Source organism: Eleginops maclovinus, chromosome 5, assembly GCF_036324505.1.
Source record: "Eleginops maclovinus isolate JMC-PN-2008 ecotype Puerto Natales chromosome 5, JC_Emac_rtc_rv5, whole genome shotgun sequence".
Classification (NCBI taxonomy): domain Eukaryota; kingdom Metazoa; phylum Chordata; class Actinopteri; order Perciformes; family Eleginopidae; genus Eleginops; species Eleginops maclovinus.
In genome coordinates this window covers 6,783,227-6,807,146 of record NC_086353.1, presented here as the reverse complement: position 1 = coordinate 6,807,146, position 23,920 = coordinate 6,783,227, and the positions used below count along the sequence as shown (strand labels likewise).

General features: G+C 41.4%; 1 protein-coding gene across 5 annotated transcripts in view; it reads left to right on the top strand.

Annotated features, from left to right (window-relative positions):
• Positions 1-23,920, top strand: part of lrba (LPS-responsive vesicle trafficking, beach and anchor containing) — a 177,679-nt gene that overhangs the window by 149,615 nt on the left and 4,144 nt on the right. For 4 of the 5 annotated variants that reach the window (XM_063883718.1, XM_063883721.1, XM_063883719.1 and 1 more), the window contains exons 47-54: positions 4,171-4,338; positions 9,523-9,612; positions 11,472-11,649; positions 12,978-13,043; positions 14,682-14,837; positions 17,446-17,613; positions 21,886-21,987; positions 22,319-22,515. In XM_063883718.1, the coding sequence (XP_063739788.1) occupies positions 4,171-4,338; positions 9,523-9,612; positions 11,472-11,649; positions 12,978-13,043; positions 14,682-14,837; positions 17,446-17,613; positions 21,886-21,987; positions 22,319-22,515 (1,125 nt within the window). The remainder of the gene's footprint in view (positions 1-4,170; positions 4,339-9,522; positions 9,613-11,471; positions 11,650-12,977; positions 13,044-14,681; positions 14,838-17,445; positions 17,614-21,885; positions 21,988-22,318; positions 22,516-23,920) is intronic. The other variant, XM_063883720.1, reaches the window with a different exon arrangement.

The following is a 23,920-nucleotide window of genomic DNA, read 5'->3' as shown; positions in this document are numbered from 1 at the left end:
GCAGCGAGGCCAGAAACTTCACTGATCCCTGAGACCAGTGTAACTCCTGCAGACATGTAGCATGTGCAGAGACTTTTAATTTTGAACAAAAAAATCACCAATAGACGTCCAAAGTGAAGTCAAAAGAAAAAGGGATGAAAATAAAACTCACCCACATGGAAGCAAAAATAAAAGAACACCAAGTCGAGATCAGACGTTCGCTCCTCGCGACTCCTGAGTAATCCTGCTTTAATGTCCGCCAGCTGCTTAATTGCAATCATTCGGTGTCTCCGGCCTGATGGTTAAAAAAAAATAGCGTGCCTTGTATGAATATATCACCCTCTAAAAGGTAACATATTGACAGACACATCGTCAAACTGTCATTCTCTGTGTGTTTTTGTCGTGTTTTTTTAGGCTTTAAATTCACACTACAGCTATAGATGTTTTAGAAAGGAAATAATTAAAGTAATCTGAGACTCACACACAGAAAAAGCATGTTAATAATCAAAGCCCCAGCAAACTGGCAGGCAAGCAATATAAGCATTTAATTCAGGAAGAGAAATTAGACATCCATTTAAATACTCTGGTGCTTTGAAAGGTAAAAAACTGATTCAGGTAAATGATGAGGTTTTTCTTACATTAGAGAATATTCCAAATTATTGTTACCATTGGAAACATTTCACAGCACACAACAAAGGGGACCCCCCTATGCTTCAAAGGTGTACTTTGTCAAATCCTTTACAATAGAAATGTGGGATTCCGGTGACTTCTACCCCCTATCAGCATTTACATAAAGGCATGCTAAATTATTCATTAATTATCAGAGGGTCTCCTGTGGATGGGGATGACACACACACTGGCTGCTAATTGGTCCATCAATAATCCTGCCGGGTTCTCCTGAAGTGGCACCAGATCCCACCTCAGGAATCTGCTATCTGCCCCAACCTTCTGCCACACTTTTTCCACGTCGTGGCAACGCAGAAGGAGACGTTTCCACACCTGATCACCTGAAGCATTGTTAATGGGATGTTGGTACATGCCTGATTCCCTCTACTTGTCAATCAAGTAGCTAAGCAGTCTTCTTTATATATAAGTACAAGGATGTATCCCTGTTGATTTTATTCAAATTCCAACACCTGCATAATCACTATTCCATTACCAAAGTACTACTGTGTGATATTGCAAACATGGTTTTAGTAAAAATATAGTTTGGATTAAAAAAATATTCAATATCGTTTTTTCAAAACTCATTTTTTTAGAAATATAGAATAATTTCCTTAAGCAGTTTGGCAGGGTAATTTAGCAAATGGTTCTGCAACAGGAGTAAATTATTATATTGGTATTTTATCTTAATGTGCATTTGGTCAGCTAGTGAGGACAACAGCTTAAAATAAACTAGAATTGCTTTTGCACAAAAGATGATGAATACTGCACATAGTTCTATATTCTAAATCAGTTTTTTGTTTTCATGTTTTAAGGGATCTGTTAAAAAATGCAGACTATAATCATATTTATACTTTGATATCATTCAACCAAACTTGACATGCTTGCTGTTTGACTAAATTGCAGAAGATTGTGTTGCTAATGTGTAATCCGAAGTATGGTCAGAATATGGCTCTCCTTTTCCTCTCCTTTTCCTTACTCTGCACTTTTTGGAAACACTTTGAAGAACCATGATCAAGGCAGTTCACTGTATCCCCTCAGGCAAAGGCTGATATTTTTTTTAATCTCCCAGATCCACTGAGGTAAATTCCTACAGCTAGACTTCAGTCACAGTGTACTGCTGAGCCTTTCGTCAGACGGACAAACAAATAACAAACAGCTATACACTTACAATGCCAACCCAGCACATACTCATCCGCCTACTATCACATTTTCTCTCCCTCTCCAAGTGGTACATGCAAGTGATTTCCATAAAGACAGGCCTCTTGAGATGGAGCTCCAATAACATGGCTGCTCTTTGTTTCCCCTGAGCTGATTGACAGTAGATTGCAGTGCACATTAAATACCCATCAGCCCCAGCTTTAGTTTTAGAAACAGGGGAGCAGGGCCTGTCAAAGGTCAACCGTAGCGCATAATGAACTGATCTCTTCCTTTCTCGCTTAGACGCACACACACAAACAGACAATTGAACCTCAGTCTGCCTGCTATTAAAGTCTGCTTGAATAAAGCTGTTTTCCCTGGTTTCTAATGTTACATTAATACAAATTACATTATGTCACAGGCCTTCAAAACGGCTAAACACTGAGAATATGCTGATGCAAGAAGCACAGATAGACGTGAAGTCTAGACCGTCTTGTGCTCCAGGGGTGTTCTGTTTTATCTTAATATCAAATGTTTGCTTAGTTTCTTTATTGCAATACTCAGCCTTAAACTGTACATGTTTTCAATTCAGCCGCACAAAGGGGAAAAGATCAGTAAGATCTTCTTCCATCTGCTAATTTCGTTCACTCTACAGCTCTCAGAGCACAGATTGCATCTAAGTGGGGCACATTCGAAAAGAGAAACGTGTGTAGTGACCAGTAATACAGATAAAATCCACACAGAGGATAAAAACTACAAACCAGTCTGACTTTACACACTTTTGACCAAAAAAAATCCTCTCTTTAATAGCTTTCTTAAAGGGAAATGTAAGATTTATTCCCTACAAACTCTCTCGTATGTCAAATGTTGTCAAAGAAATACCCAGTGAGATTGTCAGTAAACAGGATTTCCAGCCTGAGTACCAGCTGTGACTCCATGAACTTGTATTTAATGATTTGTGGATACAAGCACTACAGAGTGAGGTATGGTCAATCACTGAACCACATATTTACTTGGATGGACAACATTTTTATCCCAGTTTGATCTCATAGGTTCCATAATTATAGGTGTGGTTAACCATCCAAGCTGGCAATGGTGATAAAGATCTCAGAATATACAATTCTAGAAGTACACAATAAAAACTCAAACAACATGCAAACCAAAGCAGTGCAAGAACGAAAACACATTTATTTTATAAAACCAATATCTCTCATAAAAATATGTGTCATAATAGTCATGTGAGAGAATCATTTAAATATTGATCCTGAGAAACACTTCAGTATGCATTTTATTTTTCTATTTACATACATTATTTTATATTTTTTTCGAGACTATGGATGACGATCGACACACATAATCGTTTTCAATGTCTCACCCACATGTTATTTTGAATGAAAATGCTCTCTCTACATGGAGCTTGGGACACAATTTCATTAAAAATATGTACTGACATGTAATAATCCACCCTAGTAAGTAAGTTTATATTTTTCCACACACTTTTTATCCTGGCAACAGAGGGTTGTTTGGTTCTTGATACTACTTTCATGATTCTTTCTTCTTTTCTCCACAAAGTGTTAATATTGCTTAGCTTCTCATCAGTTCAGATTATGGAATTTGCGACGGCATCCAAAAAAATGACGTCTGTACTCAAGTTACAGTTAAAACCTCATCATACCTCCGCCGCCCCCCGTCTCCTCTTTGTACCCGCACTCTCCTTCCTGATTGAAAGTTGTAATTAAGAGAGTGCGGAAGAATTAGATGCAGAATGAGCTGTCAGAAAGTCACATTTAAGTGAGGGATGCGCTGGTCTCTGCAGTAAAAATTTAAATGATATAAATTGCCATTTAAGTGTAGCACAGGCTAATGTTTTGTCACAAATTAATGTGACACAAGGCAGCAATGACAATCAAGGGCTGCCTCATTCTAATTTGGTCGTGTTTAGAGGGCTTTTGTGAGGCGACAGCTTTACACAAATTAACACAATTGCCTGTTTTTATGAGGAAACCATAAATGTTTTTCCCTCCTTTGCCGTCTAATGAGGAGAGAAAACGGCTTGTATCTCAGCGTTATGTCGACGTCTGCAGAAGAGCAACACAGTGCTCTTATCCGCCCACAACCAGCAGAGAAAAGAACAAAGACGGAGGCTGTAACGGCTCCCTAATGAACTACAAGACACCTCTAATGTTTTGATGCTCCCGTATGATCAGATTTGGATTACCTCTGCTTTTTGCTCATTATAGAAATCATTGGCAGATTGTGTCACAGAGGAACTCTTCTCTGAAGGGCATTAGTGATAACTGCTGTTTAGTAATGGGATTGGGAACATGAATGGGGCACAGCATTTTGTTTTTGTGTGTACTTACATTTAATGATCTCTTCCATCTACAGGCTCTGGAGAGCGAGTTTGTGTCCTGCCAGCTCCACCAGTGGATTGATTTGATCTTTGGCTACAAGCAGCAAGGACCTGAGGCCACCAGAGCTCTCAATGTTTTCTATTATCTGACCTACGAAGGTGCTGTCAACCTCAGCTCCATCAATGACCCCATGCTCAGAGAGGTGAGGCAGATTATGCATACACACACAATTTTATACACAATTACTGTTTGTAGTACAAAACTGATTTAAGTCCCTTGGTGGAGCATGCTGAGTAAGCGAAAACCCAGCATATTACAGTAAGTACACTTGAGCGTTTGCACTCTCCAATGGATGCTTAATCTGACTATACTATAAAAGCATCAGTCCATTCAGTGCCTCTATATTTCTGAGATATTTTTGATGCCATTAGCCATGTTAAATAGCTTGTGGAATGGCATGAGAGAGCCAAGCTAACAATCTACTGGCAGGTATTGCTGAGCAAAGCCTTTGCCCGGTGTGATACGTCTGAGAGCACTCCACCAAGTGTTCCACTTTATTGCCTTAAAGCCTCCTCCTTGGCTTTCATTCATTATTCATCCCTCTTACTTTGAACTGCTACACTGGCCTGCCGGAAAGCAGTATCACAAATCCCATTTTTTTTTCTCGCCAGAGTATTGTCCAAAGGCTTTGTAGAGGGTTTCTTCTGAAGGGTCATTTTAGTTTTTTACAACCAGCGTTTTATTTTTCCATTCTATACCAATTTTTTGATGGGCAAAGAAAAACAGTTCATTTAAACACATCATTGCTAACATCTGTAAATTAAAGTGATTTGCTTTCATAACCACCTTTTTAAAATCACATTTATTGTTTTGGTAAAGGTCCTAATAGTATTTAGCTCTAAATGGAGATGAGTTCAGAGTCTATCAAGTGGCCGAGGCGAGCCGCTCCTCTGTTCTGCTGCCCTTCATGCTCAGTGACTGGAGCATCACGGACACTAGGGCTGGATCATTGATTTATCACCTCACTCACCCTAATTCCCATCCAGATGTGCTTTGGCCTTTATCTACACACACACACACACACACACACACACACACACACACACACACATGCAGATTCATTACCAAGGTGCACTGTCCATTCCAGACTCAGCCCATTACCCTTTCTCCTGGTTAAACACAAGCACAAAATTGGATCACCGGTAGAGCACTATTTCTGCCAAGCTGTTTCCCTGACAATAGGATAGATAAATCTACACGTATGCAGGACACCATCACAGGCAGGTGCATATGATGTGAGTGGTATTAAAACAGCACCTCATGCCCTCCCGCTTATGACTGCAGGAATGTAGATTTTGGATATACATGCTGCTGAATACATGGTTTACACGTATATGTTTTTTACATGAATATAACTAAGTAATAAAGTTCAAATAAATTACTTATTAAAGTGTTTAAATTGTGTCCATGTGGATGGGACATGCATTGCTGTACACACAAATCAAATCAAATGCTATTATTTTTCCCTTTAAGTCGCTGTTAATGACTTATTTTGTTGCAGGAGGCATCAGCTTTTATTGAAAACATATGGAGTTATTTATTTACATTATTTTCCAAACATTTAATTAAGACTACATTTATGTTTTAAAATGCTATTCATTTTAACACAATTTATATATGTTAGTATGTACATTTTTTATATGTATATAGGAATAAAGCAGCAAGTTTGTTCTCTTGGAGAAGGGAGAAAAGGGAGTTTGTAGTTTTCTCCGCCCACTCCCCCTCTGATGCTGTGAGTCCAAACTGCTGGCTTTAACCTTTTGAAAACACCCTCTGTCTGAGCGCTTAATTAGTTAAATAAACCAAAGCAGTGTTATCCTGTGAGCTAAGCCAAGGCTCTCCTTCAACGGTGTTTGTACGGAAGGAAGCTTGCCCTGTCTGTGCAGAAGGTGGAAACAGAGTTCCAGGCCTGGCCCTCGTCATGGTCGGGCGCTGGGGGTGGCTGAGGGCTTTGGGTCTGAAAATGTCCCCAGAGTTTGCCATTACTGAGTGACAACTGTTTCAGCCTGAGCTGTGGTCCAGGCCAGGCTCGGCTGCATTAGGACAGGCCCCGGGGCTGTTCATTGTCAGGGGGAGGGGCCACAGACGCGTGTGTTTGGGTGGGAAAAGGTAGATGATTGGGGCAAAGAGTTCTGTATTCCTGCCACGCTGTTTGGCAGCCGCTCACTCCCACCCACCCCGACCTAACACACACACACACACACACACACACACACACACACACACACACACACACACACACACACACACACACACACACACACACACACACACTCTGTATAGATCGTACCTTGAGATGTTTGTACATACACACGTATATGCTTCCATTGGCATGTGTATACCTTTGTATATTTATGTGTGCTCATCAGCATACATGCACACGGTTGAGTGTTTATGTGTACGTTTCTGTTCTGGGAGAGTTTGGAATATCTCAGCACAGATTAGGGAATGTTGTGGAAACCACTGCTGTGTTTTTCAAAACCATGATTACTTCCTGTCCTGCCTCTGCCGCAAGTCAAAACGTACCCCCACTCTCTCTCTAAGAGAACTGCTGTGTGTCTGCAGATACATTCATGTGTGTGCGTGTGCACCCTTGTGCGTGGCATGCATGCACATCTGTGTTGCCTCTCAGTGTATAAAGAGAAACACACCCTGCGTTGCCTTCTCATCGTTGTACAGGGCTTCCCCTCTTTCACATGTGATTATGGAAAATCCCCCAGCCTCTCACACCAGCGACAAAACACAGAGCCCGTCTGAATTGTACAGCATTTGCGTAATTCGGCAGAAGACGGGAAATATACCCACGCGAGTGAACCTGCTTTGACACTCAACCAAAATCACTCACAAGTCGCTCACCAATCACAAGGCACACAGGTTTATTTTTCTTGGACTATATAACCCTTCGCTGTATTTTTTTTTTTAAATCCACAATTTTAAAATATGACAATCTAAAGCGAAAGACGCAGATTACCCCCCCCCCCCCGACTGCTTGCCAAAAACACAAGGCCATCGTAGTATTTCTTCTATTCATAGAGTGAGTATCGCGGGTTCATTTGCATAAAAACAGCGTGTTTTACATGGAGATCTATCTTGTCAAGTGGCTGAGTAAATCAAAGGGCAGGTTGGGACATCTGAGCCATTTAAATGTATAGAATATAAAAAACCTTCATCAGACATGGGCTAGCGCCCCCAAAAGAGATTGGCCTTGTGCATGGCCCCTCATATAATCACCTGAGCATTGCATTGGCATACAGGGAGAGGACATGCTGACCTAGACTCGGCCACTTTCCAACGTTCCACAGCCTCATAAATGTCAGAGCTGAACTTAATGAAGATAGGTTGAGTGGCTTTGAGGAGTCTCATCCTCACATTAGCTTAAGCAAAATGCCCCGCTCTATAGGCGGAGGAGAGGAGAGGCACTTTGACCTTGAATGATGCACTGATGTCCTCTCACTAACAGACTGACTGTGGAGGAGATGGAAAATGTTGAGATTCTCTGTCAGGATCAGTAATGAGGTCATGTGGAGAGGTGGTGTTTGATATCATTGACTGAACAGAACGACCTTTATTTAAAAACATTTTAATGACGCGTGTAACACACCAGACTCACCCACAGTACTGGATTATGGAAGCATGTCTGTCTGGACCATTCTGCTTGCACATGTGAAAGTATTTAGGTCCTGATACAGTTAATGTAGTTATTTTCTTTATCCTCTCATAAACCACCAATTAATAAATTCGATTTTTATTAAAGCTCCAAGAGGGGAAAGCAAAATTAATGTGCAAAATTACCAGAGTTAACAAGGATAAGATAAAGGGATTCCCTACTATAGATTACAAGTGTTGTTACCTCGTCTGCATGTGGACTTGTTTCTTTTGATTGCTCGGTTTAAAAAATGTATAATATACAGTTGGGATTGCTCCTTCTCTACGCCTCTCTGGTTAGTTTCAGACAATGGGTATGAGCAGATTTAACTTCCCAACCTTTTTCTCATGGAAATCCCATATGCAGGCCTCAGCCATGAGCTCATTCTCACAGGCCCCGCCAAGTCAGGCTCAAACGTCTCAGCCTACACAAGCTGTCACTCCCACACAGCCAGTCATAGTGCACACCAACACACTGACGGCTCTGTCATCGTTTTGTGTTGGCCACTTTCTCTCTGCCTGTCCCTTTTTATAAACATCTATCAAACTGGAAGAGAGATTTTCTGCTTAATGTTGTTATACCAATTCCCACAGACACTTATCCTGCATTCTTCTCTTTTCTGTACTTTACATGTGTCAGAGGTTGTTTTGTTTTTTCGTTTTGTTTAGTTTATACAGTTTTTGTTGCAAGACCCTGCACAGGCATGCAACACTTTTTTTGTGAAGTGGATTTGTAGCAAGATGTGCTTTTGATTTGTTTTTTGACAAATATTTTCTTCAGTTCAGCTTCTCAAAAGGGAGAATTTGCCCCTTTTTTTCCTCCGTAATGTAATGTGAAAGTAAATACAATTGTAGTTAGCCTGTTTGTTGGTCTTGACAAAAAGTTTGATCTTTGCTATCCTTATTTGCCCCTATTTTACAAGCAAATAAATCCTGAAATAGTAATGAACATGTTCATCAATAAAAAATCATTTTCAGTTTCAATCTTTGATGATAATAGTACAAACTGTGGAGTATGGGCCACATAGGCTTGCTACATCGCTGCTGTGTGTGTGCTGCGTGCTGATCGGCCTGACAGTGAGCTGTGTGATGATGTCCAGAGGCCACTCGGCCGGCGTCTGCTCTGACATTTATGGTCCTATACCTCTTCATTAACACCACCTAACCAGCCTACAAGCCCTCCTGTCCTGGCCCTCCTCTGATTCTGTGTGTGGTTGTGGAGAATAAATTGGTCCATGTGTGTAAATGTGTGTGTGAGAGAGCGAGTGTGTCCGACAGTGAGAAAGTATGTTTATATGTAAGAAGTGTGCATCAACATTTCTTCCTACACTGCAATAGATAATATAATGATCTCTTTGTTTTCCTTTTGTTGAGACACTAATCTTAGATTGTTGAGTATTAATATGATATATGATATTGTGTAGAGAGAAGTGAATAAATAAACACAATTTACAATGTTTTTACATCCATGTGACAACATTTTAAACATTTTATTGATCAGCCATTTGGTTTTTTTTCTTGTTCTGTAAATGGATACTACAATTTACTTTGAACCAATATCTAGCCACTTTACTAGCAACGTCTGTCCCATATTTCAATGGCTTTAATGTAAAATGATGCAAACAGATACAGGAATTAACTACTTTTTTCTTTCTATTACTTCTTGTTCTTTTTCCCTCAGGCTGTGGAGTCTCAAATTAGGAGTTTTGGACAGACCCCCTGCCAGTTGCTCATCGAGCCACACCCACCCCGAAGCTCAGCCATGCAGGTGGTGAGTAATCACATACAGTACTTGCAAGCAGATAATCTCAAATACACACACAAACCTCTTTACTTGTAGTCCTTCAGTCTGAACTGAACCATTGTGCTGCCTTAATGCAGTTTCTGACTTCTGGTGTGCCCTGAAGTAGGCACTCTGCTTTGCTTCATGTAACTCTTCTTTTTTAATTTTTGACTTTCTCTTTTCATCCCCATTTTACCATATACTTTCTTTGTATTCATCTTAAAACTGTGGGAAAATACAGTCTAGGGTTTGAAAGCATCTCCTCTCTCATCATTAGAGAGGTGTGTGTGAAAGGGAAAGATCTGAAGCATTTGTGTGCATGTGTGTTTAGTGAGAGGTATGCAGGGAAAGGCACAGCTTTGTGCTGGAAACCTGGGTCCCAGCCAGCTTTTCTACCTGAGCTGGAAAAGGAGATCAACGAAGGAGGGCAATGAACAGCAGCAGTGAAGTGACTGCTTTTTAAGGGCCAGGGAGTGCAGTCAGTGTGCCTGCCTGTGATGGGCCCGGGCCCCATGAGTCCCCATTAGTGTGGTGTCCCTGTGGCGCTGACAGCTGGCTGTAGACCACCACCCAGCGCACACACACTCACAGACACAAACTCAGGCATGGCTTTGAGTCCGCCTCACTCATGCACAAATTCCTAAATGTTTTTATTTTTGCTCTGCCATGTATACTTTTCAAACATAATATTCAGACGCCATTATTCAAACACATTTCCAACCCTCCCCACCCCTCCGTATTCGCGCAGAAAGCCCTGTTCTCGTTGCTTTTACATGTTCATGCTCTGTACTTTCTCCCATCCTCTCATCTGAGTGTGTTGTCAGAGTGTCTGCATCCGCCCGTGCTGGTGGTAATGATACTGTCAGTGCGTCTGGTTAGCTGTCAGGCACACCGGATTTACTCAGGTCTGTTCCCGATGTTAACACTGATGTTCTTCTTCTTTACACGCAAGCAGGAAAATGGCCTCGTGTTAGAGCTGCTTAGTACAAACACTTTGTAAATGGCTTTATATGAGCTCCTGTCTGCAGGGAAGCGGTTTCAAGCGTCAATGGAAACACTTTGTTGTTAGGACTGCATTGTTGGTTTTCCTATTGTGAATACAAGTTTAGTATATTGCAAGCAGAAATTGTTTTGGCAAGACATTTATCCAGAATCTGCTCATTTTTAAATCCCATCGATTAATATTAAAAGTGATGTTATGTTATTGAGATGCATTGATGATAAATATATTGGTTAGCTGCAGTTTTATTACAGTTCACTACACTTACATACTAACACTGTGTACTTATGACAGACTCCAGACAATTCTGTAAATTATTTGGACATGAATGCCTAAAAACACTTGATGTTCTTACAAAAGAAATGTTAGATCAGGTCAATTCGTCCCCTGAAAATCAAAACAGCATTGTCAAACTCTGAATCCATCATTCTCTACAGTGAAAACACATTTCAGGGACTTCAAAGATTAAATCTAAGAACGCTTTGTCTTTTGCCCCATTTTATTTATTCATTTTTCAAGTGAAAAATCTATTTAAGATTGTCTTCCATTCCTAATTTTCCCTTCACGCTGTATCAAAAGTGATCTCTTGCCTTTAACTTCTTTTCCTAACCCGTGCTACTAAATTGCTGCTTACTGCTATCCTGCTCAAGCTTCCTAACTTTCTCTCTGTCCTTCTTTTTCCTCCCTCTCCCTGTGTTTGTTCCTCACTAACACCGGCTGCAACTGCTTCTCTCGTCTTTTTGATTTGCTCTTTGTCTGCCGCTCCATATCTCGGCTCCTTTTTTCCCCTCTCTCCCCTTCATCCCGTTGTCCGTCCTGGGGGCCTGAACAGTATCTTCTCCTGCAGACCCCACTGATGTTTACGGAGCAGATGCAGCAGGACGTGATCATGGTGCTGAAGTTCCCATCCAACTCTCCTGTTACCCACATAGCAGCCAACACCCAGCCGGGCCTGACGTCACCTGCCGTCATCACTGTCACTGCAAACCGCATCTTCGCCGTCAACAAGTGGTATGGACTGACAGGTGAGAAACTTGTGACTCATCCTTGTCTCTGTGCTTTGGAAAAGATGGAATAACTTTAATCCTCAAATGTTACGCCATTATGTTTCTGCATCAAATTATCCTTGAGGGTTTTCAAAGCAAGTACATACCACATGATCATTTTCACATTTGCTCGTCTCTGTCCTCCATACTCTACATCCAATTTACCCGAGGATTGACCCGTCTCGTCTCTGCAGGATGGACGTTGATTTGGGAGACGGTTGACTGTGTCTACTGGATAGCAGTATCAAATGTGACACATGCAGCAGCCAGCATTAGGTCTCACGTCGGACTCCATACATCAGCCTCTCACTTCACAGAGCCTTATTTACTCAGCATCCATCTGAACCCTGGATGAAACATTAAATTTGATATCTGGGAATTTACGAGTATGAAGACTTATCGGTTCAGTTGAATACAACCGCATCCATGCGCACCACAGAACAGATTGATTAAGCTAATTGGTTTAGCGAGCTGGTATGATAAACACGATGTGCGCTGTTCAGAAGTACTCCATTAATTGCACGGATTTACTGGAGTCTTTGTGTGGCTGTGAGCAGATGAAAGTACATTATACGTTCTTTTTTTGCCCACATTAAAAATGAAAAATTTGTGTATGAAAATGTAGGAAGACATTATTCTCATTTTGTTTTAGAGTGGGTGCAGATAATGAACGTTGCACATAGTTAATGAACAGTCTCGGTACGATGAATGGTTTGAGTCAGCTTCTTAAATTTTAGATTGAAATCTTGGAGTATTCTTTTAGTTTTCCTTCCATTTATAGGCTCAAAAGTATACAGAATTGTCTTCAGTTGATGACACAGAAAGACATTTGAAGTCCTCAAATATGATTGTGGCATTCTCTCTGATTATAGCCATTTTTATAGTCTGAGCACTTAATTGCTTTATCGGAAATAAAATGAAGCCATCATTTCATCAGATGATCAGTAATTGCTTTTGACAAAATGCTGAAATACATTGTATTTTATTTCCTTTAACACGTGATAAGTCTGTTAGTACTGTCTTGTATCAGTTCACCTATACATTCGTACAGCTTCAGTGATGGGGTTGTGCAAAGGCATGCATTTTGTAAAATACATTTGGCATAAAGACCTATATTCTCTGTGGCCTTGGTAGCTCTTTGACATAATTGATGTCTAATTCGGGGGGGGGAACTCTTGGGCCAGCAGGTGACACTGTGACTTTATGGTTATAATTTTCCGTGTGGTTATAATGAACTGAAAGCCAGCATCTACTTCACAAGGCCACATGATTACAATATTAATCCAATCTGTCTTCTTCTCTGTCAGGTCATCAGAGCTCAACGGTGCAGGACCAGCAGTACCAACTTCCTGTGGAAATTGACCCTCTGATAGGTAGGCTGTCATTTATGACTGTGAAAGAGTCCACACACACATTCTTTGCATAGTGTGAGCTTATATATGCATGAAAAGATTTTTTGTGCATATTTGTGTATGAATCCTGCTGGCATCTCTGTGACTCATGGCAGTGCACGGTGCGTCCCTGGACGGCAGATTAGAGTTGTGTCTCAGCCTCTGCCCCAGTTCACTCCTCATGATATAGGCCCTGCTCTCACACTAAACCATTTGCATGCAAATTGGAATGCAATGAGCTGTGGCCTAGGCCGGCATTTCATCATCAACTCCCCCTCTCTCTCCCTCTCCATCGTCCCCTTCCCTCCCTCCCTTTCTGCATCCTCTTTGGTTTAATTTGAGCGGAGGGAAAGGACGCGTGTCAATGGAAATGAATATGAATGTGGTAATAATGTGTGATTGAGAATGCACGGCGGACGGCTGTCAGGACAATATGGGCGCCTCTCATCCTTCACGACTTGTTGATGAGCAGGAGAAGAGTGCCGAGCTGCAGTGATGTATGGGATGCACTGGTGGAGCAGGGAGAGACGAGCCTCTTCTCTCTGCTCCCACTTTCGCCTCTGTCGCTTTGCTGCAGCCTCTGACAACCTCACACACATCTGCAGGAGAAGCTGTTCTTTCCCTGAGAACGCTGTGGTCACTTTTAGTCTCACCATTTCCACATTATTTTTTCTCTATACACTTCATTACTGAAATTGACCAGGCTGTTTTCTGCCAGTAGACTATGTGTCTCCTTCATTGTACAAGCTGAATAAATTAAATGTTATCTCATCAGCGTGTTTTATGAGACCTTTATGGTTGTTGTGGGGTTTTGAAAGCACATTTTTCAGGCTAATTTTGTCCTATAAATCTTTAATAGTTTTGTCTACATTGTTGTTTTCTCTTATCTCATATTTTGTCAAAACTTAAGCATGAATCATCTACTGGAAAATATATTGTTATGTTTGTGAGTGTGCTATCTTGTGTGGGGGAGGTAGAGGGGATTTCTGTGCATGTCAGTGATACATTTAAACTGTTTGCATTCCAGGAGGAGTCCGAGCTAAACACAGTAAATTGAGGATGAGTGTTGAGCCGACTGTGTCTCGGGGAAATGTTAAAAATGGGTTGAAATATTATGCTGGACTTTATCATTTTCAATGCAAGCCAATCTTCTCTGACACCTGTTCTCTAGTGCGAGTGACCCCGCCAAATAAAAAACACTTCACAGTGGACATATCTCTCTAGGAAAGAAAAAAGATACCACTTATAGAGCAGAGAGTATCAATAAATTTGCTTTCCAAACAACGGTAGGCTAAATTACACAACCAAGATGAATTGGCAGTGTGTGCTCTGACTTTAGTGGTCTGCACATTTTGTGAAGACTGCGCTCGCTCTATCATTACTCTTCAACTCTCACGGAAAAATGTGTAGTCCTGTAAACTTAACATCCAGGATGTTTTATGTATTGTCTCGCAAATCTTCTTTGCACTGTGCTCTGAAACTTAAGTGTTGGAGTATTTGAGTGTGACCTGTAGGAACATTGTGTGTGTTTGGTCATATATTAAATATTTCTCTGCATCTTTGTACATATCCTACCTCTTTATTTTGTTTTGCTCATTTCAATTGTCTTCCTCTCTGCAGCCAGTAACGTGGGCAGTCATCGTCGTCAGATCTCAGACCTGCTGGATCAAAGCATTCAGATCAGCTCTCAGTGTTTCATCATCACAGCTGACAACCGCTTCATCCTCCTGTGCGGCTTTTGGGACAAGAGCTTCCGGGTTTACTCTACTGACTCAGGTACTTTTTTTGCTACACTCTTCCCGCTCAGCCGTCTTATCATCAGGATCACAAAACACTCTTCTGTTTCTTTGGGAACAAGGGTTTTAAATCAGACCACATCATGTCTAAACAATTTCACCCCGAAGCATGCCTCAGTGCAGGATTAGATTCACATGCTGTAAATGTATTACTTGTTATTTGGCTTTTAAAAAAAGGAAACCATTTCCCTTTATCCCTGTATAATTTGGGTAAACCATATTTGAAGTCTTTACATGCATATTGTCTCTGCCGCTAAACTTTTGGCAGGAGATCTTTGCTTCAGTATTTTTATGTCAGTCACAGCAGACATTCAATTCAAAACTTTAACTTATATACAGCCTCTTCTTTTTAGGCTTCTCAGATAAAATGCACTACAACTTTTGGTCAGAATATATCAAACTGATCAAAAAACTCTAACTTGCCGCCTGGTCTCTGGCACATAATGGCATGAACATCAGTGTGTATTTTTGTAAAATATAATTCTTGCACTCATATCAAAATCTAATGGGCACATTGTCAGGATTAACTATTTCTCATTTAGACACTCCATGAGCTTTCCTCATTGTCTCCCACAAGCTCAACTATCGACATAAGATGCCTCTTAATAAAATACCTCCATGAAATGGGATTTACACATTCCTGCTATTAGAGGTATAAACCTCTTTGTGTTAATACACCCCATGGCCTTTCCTCTAGCACCATCCTCAGGACAAACTTCCCACTTTTCGCTCCTCTGCTAAGAACTCAAATGAAGACAAAGAACAATCATCAATATTTTTTATTTTATTTTGGTTAACACTCTTGAATCGTGGAGTGCAATGAATATTTCAGCCTCTAGCAGGCGCTAACAAACTTTAGCTATCTAATACTGTCAACAAAACCGTATTCAGTCTATGCTCCAGATGTGCTCTGCTTTATTGTACTGTTCTGAATTATATTGTAACTTTACCAGTAAATGAATGTAACTTAACAGAGTAACATGCTTCAGTAGCACACACTTATCTAATTAATCTTCTTGTTTAGTTGCCAGTTCAATACATGTGTTCTGTACATTGTCAATTTTAGCTTAATGTCTTCAAAGTCAGCATCATCTCCTTTAAGATATTCTTTGTGTAGCACTTAAAGCCCTTTTTTATATTGTAGAGTTCAGTGATTTAGTTTAGAACAACTTTAAATGAGGGTAAGTAAGTAAGGTATTTTTTATCGAACTGGAAAAAACTCTAATCTTTCATAGTGGCGTTGTATTTCCCTCTATACAACTGCCTTGCCAGATATTCCTCCATGCACGCCTGCAATGCAGGTATTGCGTACACACGCACACGCGCACACGCACACGCACACACGGACGCCATCAGGTCAGGGGTCCTAAATGAAACTGTCTGAAGCCTCATCTCTGTACGCCACTCCTCAACTCCTCTACCGATACCCCATTCAGAATCCTACACACATCTACACAACAGACTCCGATTAAATTTTCTATGGGCCAGGCCCCCCTGTCTTTAATAGAGGAGGGAGGGCAGGAGGGATGGGAGCACAGAGATAGCTCTATTGTGTCGCTGCCACCGGGGTGTGCGACTGGAACGTGAACACAGTTTAATCGCACACGCTCAACAGCTGCTGCCGAGGTCCCTAAAGCCCCCAGGTTAAAGAACTGAGGGATTTTATCAATTACAAGACTTGATTGTTACACGTGCACACAACACATAGTCTCGTACGCCTGCATGCACACACACCCAATTTCATTTGTCTGTGTGCATGCATGTGTGTGTCTGTGAGCAGTGTGTGTTCAATATGAGCTGCATGGTAGCCATTATTTCTGCAGCAATCATTACTTATTGTCAGTGTTTATAAAGATGTCAAACATTTTACATCTTTGATGTCTCTGTTCTTCTTTGGGAGTTTAGTCAGCGACTCGCCCGGGTTTCATGACAACCCTCGTCTCTGCAGTGAGATCTTAATTATCCAATGGACAGTGATTTTGACACCCGGGCAGAAATGTCATGCGTTGCAAACTCTCCACTGTTTGACTGCAGAGGTCACACTATGAAGAGCGTAATGAGTATTAGACAACTAGACAGTGGGGCTGTGGTCTGGAAATCTGACAGCAATTAGCCTCTTTATATATACACATGGAACACACACACACACACACACACACAAAGTTGAAACAAATATTTATTCTTGTCTGGGAATTAGTAAATGTCTGATCTTGTGTGGATCTTGTAAAACTACTAGCCAGGCAGACAGATGATAAACGAACACAGCAGGTGGCTCAAACAAAAACGACAAATAAATGAATTCTCATTTGCTGTTATTAGTGCTTGGGTTTTTTCTGTACGGAAATTGCAAAAACTGCATTTGAATTAATTGGTGTTGTTGATTGCTTTAAAATCTAAAAATTATAAATATGCTGCTACCTCAAACTAAATGAGACTCATAGTTTGATCAAATATAAACTGAACTAAACTTAACTCAAAACCATATTTTATATTGCTTAAGTGCTGCAATCTGTATATATGGTCATTCAGTTCTTTTTGCAAGTTAACAAATGCTGATTGTTGTTTTAATACCTTTTTTATTTTTGCAGGCAAACTGACGCAGATCGTGTTCGGGCATCGTGATGTGGTGACGTGTCTGGCTCGCTCCGAGTCGTACATCGGAGGAGACTGCTATGTGCTGTCTGGCTCCAGGGATGCCACCCTGCTGCTGTGGTACTGGAACGGAAAACACAATAGCATTGGAGAGAGCCCAGGCAGTAAGTACTCAGGCAAACCAGCTCGATATGTGAGAGCACACACACATACGTGGTATTCTCTGAGTGCTCTCTCTCCCCCAGACAGTTGTGACTGTGTGATTTACGGCCTCCCTCTGTAAAGTAACAACTAGTTTCATCTGACCAGGCCCGGCCTCCTGCATACAGATTGGATTTCGCAGCACTGTTGCAGCAGGAACAGCTTTCGATAATGTGTGCCACTGCACATAATGGTCCATGCAAGCCAGGCTAGAGTGTTGGGGAGCAAAGCCCTCAAGGTTGTGTGTGTGTGTGTGTGTGTGTGTGTGTGTGTGTGTGTGTGTGTGTGTGTGTGTGTGTGTGTGTGTGTGTGTGTGTGTGTGTGTGTGTGTGTGTGTGTGTGTGTGTGTGTGTGTGTGTGTGTGTGTGTGTGTGTGTGTGTGTGTGTGTGTGTGTGTGTGTGTGTGTGTGTGTGTGTGTGTGTGAGAATCTGTCTTTAATGTGAGTGAAAGTGAGGGCCACTTAGAGACGTTAAATGTGATGCTGGGGGTCGTCGGCCAGCACATGAAAGTTCACCACCATCTGAGGGCCACGGGGTCACTCTAGTCGATAAAAGTGAAAAATGTCATTGGGCCTCTCTTACGTTACCATAACATATGGCATCAGCCATGATCAAAGCATCGCACACACATTGCTCAGCCCTGAGCCTGCTCCGCGCTAATTTGGTCAGCTTAGATAGGCGTACATGTTGTTAAGTGATCCATTACAAATGGGCTGAAATTTATGACAAATTGTGATTTGGTTAATAAGCCACATTGTTTTTTTATTTGGGAGACAGCGTGGATGACTGTGTGTCACTTACCTCATACACACTGATGTGGGATGTTGGAATCAAGAAAAATACTTGTTTTCCCATAAATTAATCCAGTGGGGTTTTCAAAGTTTAAAGAAATATATAAATACATCATCATCATTTTAGCATGTTTTTCTCTTTTTCATTGCTTTATTTTTATCAAATGAGCAACATGGCAAAAAACCAAAGCTACTTTGAATGAATCATGTGCAACAGAAATGATATTCTACCATCTGATGTTTCAGAAACAAAATGGCTTCCTTAGAGCCTCAGTTTAATCTTCCTTAGAGTTGCATTTCCTTATAGGAGAACAATGCATGTTCGGAGGTTAAATGAGGATTTAAATCAGCTGACACACATCATGACATCCGTATTGTTCTTCATATTTGAAGTATAACAATTCAACTGCAAATGTTGTAAGAATCTAATGTTTTTTCGATTGATTTATGGAATTACTACATGTCAAAAAGAGGGTTTGTTGAAAGGATCAATGCATGTGCTGTACACGTTTGTGTGTGTGTGGGTGTTTGTGTGTGTGTGTGTGTGTGTGTGTGTGTGTGTGTGTGTGTGTGTGTTCGTTCAATGCAGCTAGAGCAGTAGACAAAGCAGTCGTCATCCAGCCCCTCACCACCACAATGTGATGCTCTATTGCCCCAGACCACAGGCACCCCGAGACATGAAGCTTTACACACACACACACACACACACACACACACACACACACACACACACACACACACACACACACACAGAATACATAAAGACAGCAGAATTTTTCTTTATACCTCTTCCAAAAACGAAACACTTTCAAGATAAAGTCTTGACTGAGAGCACATGCGTACACACATTCCTTCTCATGCATAATGCCTCAGGAACATCCTGCACACTTCATAAGCTTGACGCAAATGCCTCTGAGTGGCTGATATGCACATGTACACATTGACCTATGCACACTTGGTTCCTGCTGCAGGCACATGTTGTCATCGTGAACAGCAGCAGAGATATTTCACAGACAGCAGCGCCACCTGCTGCTCACAGAGGGGAGAGCAGCTCAATGAGACCTCTACTGAGTGACGGACAGTACATTAAAATGAATTCCTATCGTTTTAAATGAATAAACAAAAGATTCAAATATTATGTTTCGGTAAAATCAGCACCAATGTTTAACTTTAGTTGTAAATATTGTTTTGTGATAAGAGATATTAGTTTCCACAAGCAATTTTTAAATTAAGAGACCACTCCAAATTTTTAAAAATCTTGTTCTATACATGTATGGCCATTCCAGTGTGTGTTGAATTCCAACACAGAGAAATTGTCAGTAGTTTAGAGAATAAAATAAAATATAAAATAATGTAACTCAAAGACATACCTATAAATAATAAAACAAGAGAAAATGATAATGCTGAAGTTCTGTCTTCATTTTTTCCGGGCTGTATATGTTTATCTAAGGTATGTTCATCATGAACATGGACACAAACTCCAACACATATTGTATAGGTTTTTGGTTTAATAACATTTAAGTAAGTCTGGATCGAGGAACGATTCTTCTTATCAAATCTGAATAAAGTTGATCCATTTATGCTTTTTATGTCACTGTTTGCCCCAAAAAAGATGAAGTTGTAGATATCTGGCAATTTTACTGACTTCAAACAGCACCTTTTTGGATCCAGTAACCCTCTACAAACACACACACACACACACACACACACACACACACACACACACACACACACACACACACACACACACACACACCTCCTCCCCACATGTGTAGATAGCCGATACCCTCCTCAGTGTCCCAGCGTTAGTCATATACAGGTATAAGATTGGCATCAGATGTGGCGCTAACTCAAACCAAATGTCAGGTAGAGGCTTAGAGAGGTTAACTGATACACCAATATATCAGCTTTATTGATCTCCTCTGAGCAGAATCCAACATCATGCTTTAATCCAGAGGCTTGTAGGTCATGAGTTTGGCTAACGTCCTCAAAGTCACTAAAAGCCGTTAACTAAATGAAATGTAGATGTTTGGGCTGCCGTGCCACTTGTGACCACAGTGTAGGCAGCTTGTGAGTATTTGTAAAGTGGACAGAAGCACCAGGTGTAGGGAGGTATGAGTTCATTTTTTAATATATATTTTATTGCACATTTTGTATCCCATTAGAAGCTGTTATTTTGTCCCCACTCTATTTACTCTGCGAGTGTTTGTTTTTTGCTGATGTCGTCTTTATACGTGACTGTATGACTGTTCAGCTTGTCCTTTAGTTTCCTTTTTCACAAGAGGGTTCAGTCAGCAGCATTATGGTCTGTTTAGAGGTCTTTCTGCTAAATCTAATTAAGGTTTAACAGTAGCTCTGGCTTATGCGAGAGAACCTCTCTGTCTTATTAGTGGACCTGTGTTGAGTTTTATGTCATATAATTGAATTAAAGAGAGAAACTGCTCTTGGAAACTAAATAGTTTGGCCATGTCAGCAATAAACTACACTTTTTCAGAAGTACTTAAATTTCGAGGTTGGCTTTATTGGAAACTATTTTACTCAATGACATTGCTGTGGAGCCGTTGAGGGGTTGGAACTAAACATCTTTTTAAAATAATTGTCACAAAGCTACAAAAAACACAATCAAAAACATATAAGTGACAACAGGAAGCCCAAACTATGGCTTCACTAAAATAGGCAAGTTTGTTTCAAGCTGAACTTGACCTGAGATCGCAAAGAGGATAGGGTCACTTAAAGTCAAGACCCCCTCCCAGGGACATGAAACCTTGAACTCCAAACGTCAGGTCACTTAATGTATCTGCACACAGGGCTTTCATACACATGTTGCACTGTCCTCCAGGTAACATTTAAGCACAATTATCAAATGTTTACATATATTGTCTGCCTGAAAATGTATGATAATGAATATAAACTCCATGCTATTGTGCATCGTCTTTCAGACAGAGGAGACAGACCGAGAAGTAAAGAGCTGTTATGTTTTGTCTCTCACTCAGACAGCTCAAACCAAAACAAAATCACACAAACTTCATGACTACTTTGACTATAACTTACTCTCACAGAAACATCTGGATCCAGTGAAGGCAGTGAGGGGGGAAAGGTTTAAAGATAAAGAGAGGCGGAGAGTGACAAGTGCTAGAAAGACAGAGTGTGTGCATGTGCAGGATAACAGGCTCAAACCTCTGATACAAGCTACAGTACACACACATTCAAACTAAAAAACACATTTCCTTTATGATGGGGAATAACAACTTCTCAGATTTTTGGATTTCATACATTATTGTTTGTCTGTGTATTCATATGGTTGGCTGCAACACTTCGCTCATGAGTGCTCAACATTGACCTCCATATTTTCTTTTGCATTTTGCTCCCTCTAGTGACATAAAGTAATACTCCTATGACGATGTATCCGTAATATACAAACCCTACTTTGTTTGTTTATTCTAGCAGAGTTCACCACACCGAGGGCCATCTTAACGGGCCATGACTGTGAAGTGACCTGTGCGAGTGTGTGTGCGGAGCTGGGTCTCGTCATCAGCGGCTGCAAAGGTGAGATTGTCTGTCAATAGTAACAATTTTATGCAAATGCCAGAACCAAAATATATTAATTTTCACATATTTACAACAAGATCAAAGCAGAAAACTCTGTATTTAAGGGCCTGAAATCATCTTTTTCAAATGCTTGCATGCAAAATTACTTAAAAGATGAATCCATTTTCAAAGTTGTTGGCTATAATTTTGATGCTGTTTACTAATTGATTAGTCAAGTAACATTAGCAGCTCTATTCCAAAATATACTTTATATTTAACAACAAAAAGCCACTGACCAATGTGAGTCCTCTGCTTTTCTAACTTCTCTTTTCCTCCTGTGTTTGTTCAGAGGGTCCTTGTCTGATCCATTCCATGAATGGGGACCTGCTGTGGACGCTGGAGGGCCCCGAGCGCTGCCTGAGGCCTCGTCTCATCCAGTCCTCCACCGAGGGACACTGCATGATCTACTACGAGAAGGGACAGTTTTGTAACTTCAGTGTCAACGGCAAACTGCTCAGACACATGGAGGTGGACGACAGCATCAAGGTGGGGAACTTAATACCGGCGTGGGCGCGCATGTGAAAGTGCATTTGCACATGTGTGTCTGCACCACATCAGTGTAACATGTCCTCTTACTGATTAAAGGCTTTCTTAGGGTTTCAGATTTGGGGAAGGTAAGGGTCTGCACGCCTCGGGGCAAAGTGCGGCTTCACATCCCTTTTATTCCCTTTCACACGCACACACCAGAGGAAATGGTCCTTTTGATCCGCAGCGCTGTTGTCAGGTCAGATTGCGCCGGTGTCGTTGGTATAGAACATTCCAGAGGAGGAGTGGTCAGCTCTGGACTCCAACACCATTAACTACCCTGCAGCGCAAGACGACACATTCCCCATTTCCCACATTTCCTCCCTCGTGGTTAGAGTGACACAAGATAGCGGCTACTGCCTTTGGTTTCCTGACCCTTTGTTTCCGGTTTGGCCTGGGAAATGTAAGCTAGCTCTGACAGACAGCCGCACGCCTGTTTCCCATTAGCAGACCTCTGGAGCTCCTAACCTGCCAGCCGGCCCGCTGCTACACAAAGCCACAAATATAACTCGTAGAAGCTGTGATTAACGAGCACACACAGACAAATGCTGATGGATTGTGTTAACATCACGGGGGAAGTTGCAAGTGTTCCGTTTGCAGGTTGCAGAATACTTTATTGTGTCTTTAAGAGAAACTAATGATGCTTTTAGATGCTTGTAGAGTTTCCCAGCGTTCCCTCTGAAGTGGGGAAGCTGGGACTTGGGAACAATGTGGACCGCTGCCCGCTCTCTGCTGTTGTAAATTCCAGCCATGTCAGATGGCATTAGGAAAATCCTAACATCTTGGAGTGAGGCTGTGAGATTCTCAACCCCCCTGGTCTGACACTGTAGTATTTAGTGCGCTCATGTACATACCAGAATTAATCTTCTCAGCCCTCAGAGCCTCACTCGGTGTGACTCCAGGATAAATAAGTGTTTGTCCTGGCCTGCAGTATCCACTTAGAACAGGAGAGGAAGACTGAGGAGGAGAGAGGGTGTTTGCGCTGTAAATTTATTAGCATCTGGTGTCAGAGGTCAGATGACAGGCTAACAGTCGGCATCCTAGTCTAATAGCAGCATCGAGTGACAGAAGCCATACTGAATGGATTACGGTCTTTTAAGTACTAGTATAACTCAGGCAGTGTAACCATTCCAGCAGTTTTTCCCCTGCCTTGGTCCATGTAACAGGGGGATTAACAGCACCATAAATTACACTTTTTTGCCTTCCCCAGCCCCAAAATCCACCCACTGTTCCCCGAAAGATGGAGGAAATATGGGCATTAAAAGTGCATGTGTTGCTGCTGCAGTCATTTTTTAGTCATCCGAGCCCGAGTAGCCATCTTGGCTCCCACAGAGCCATCGGCCATCTTGTTTGACCGCCCAGTGGC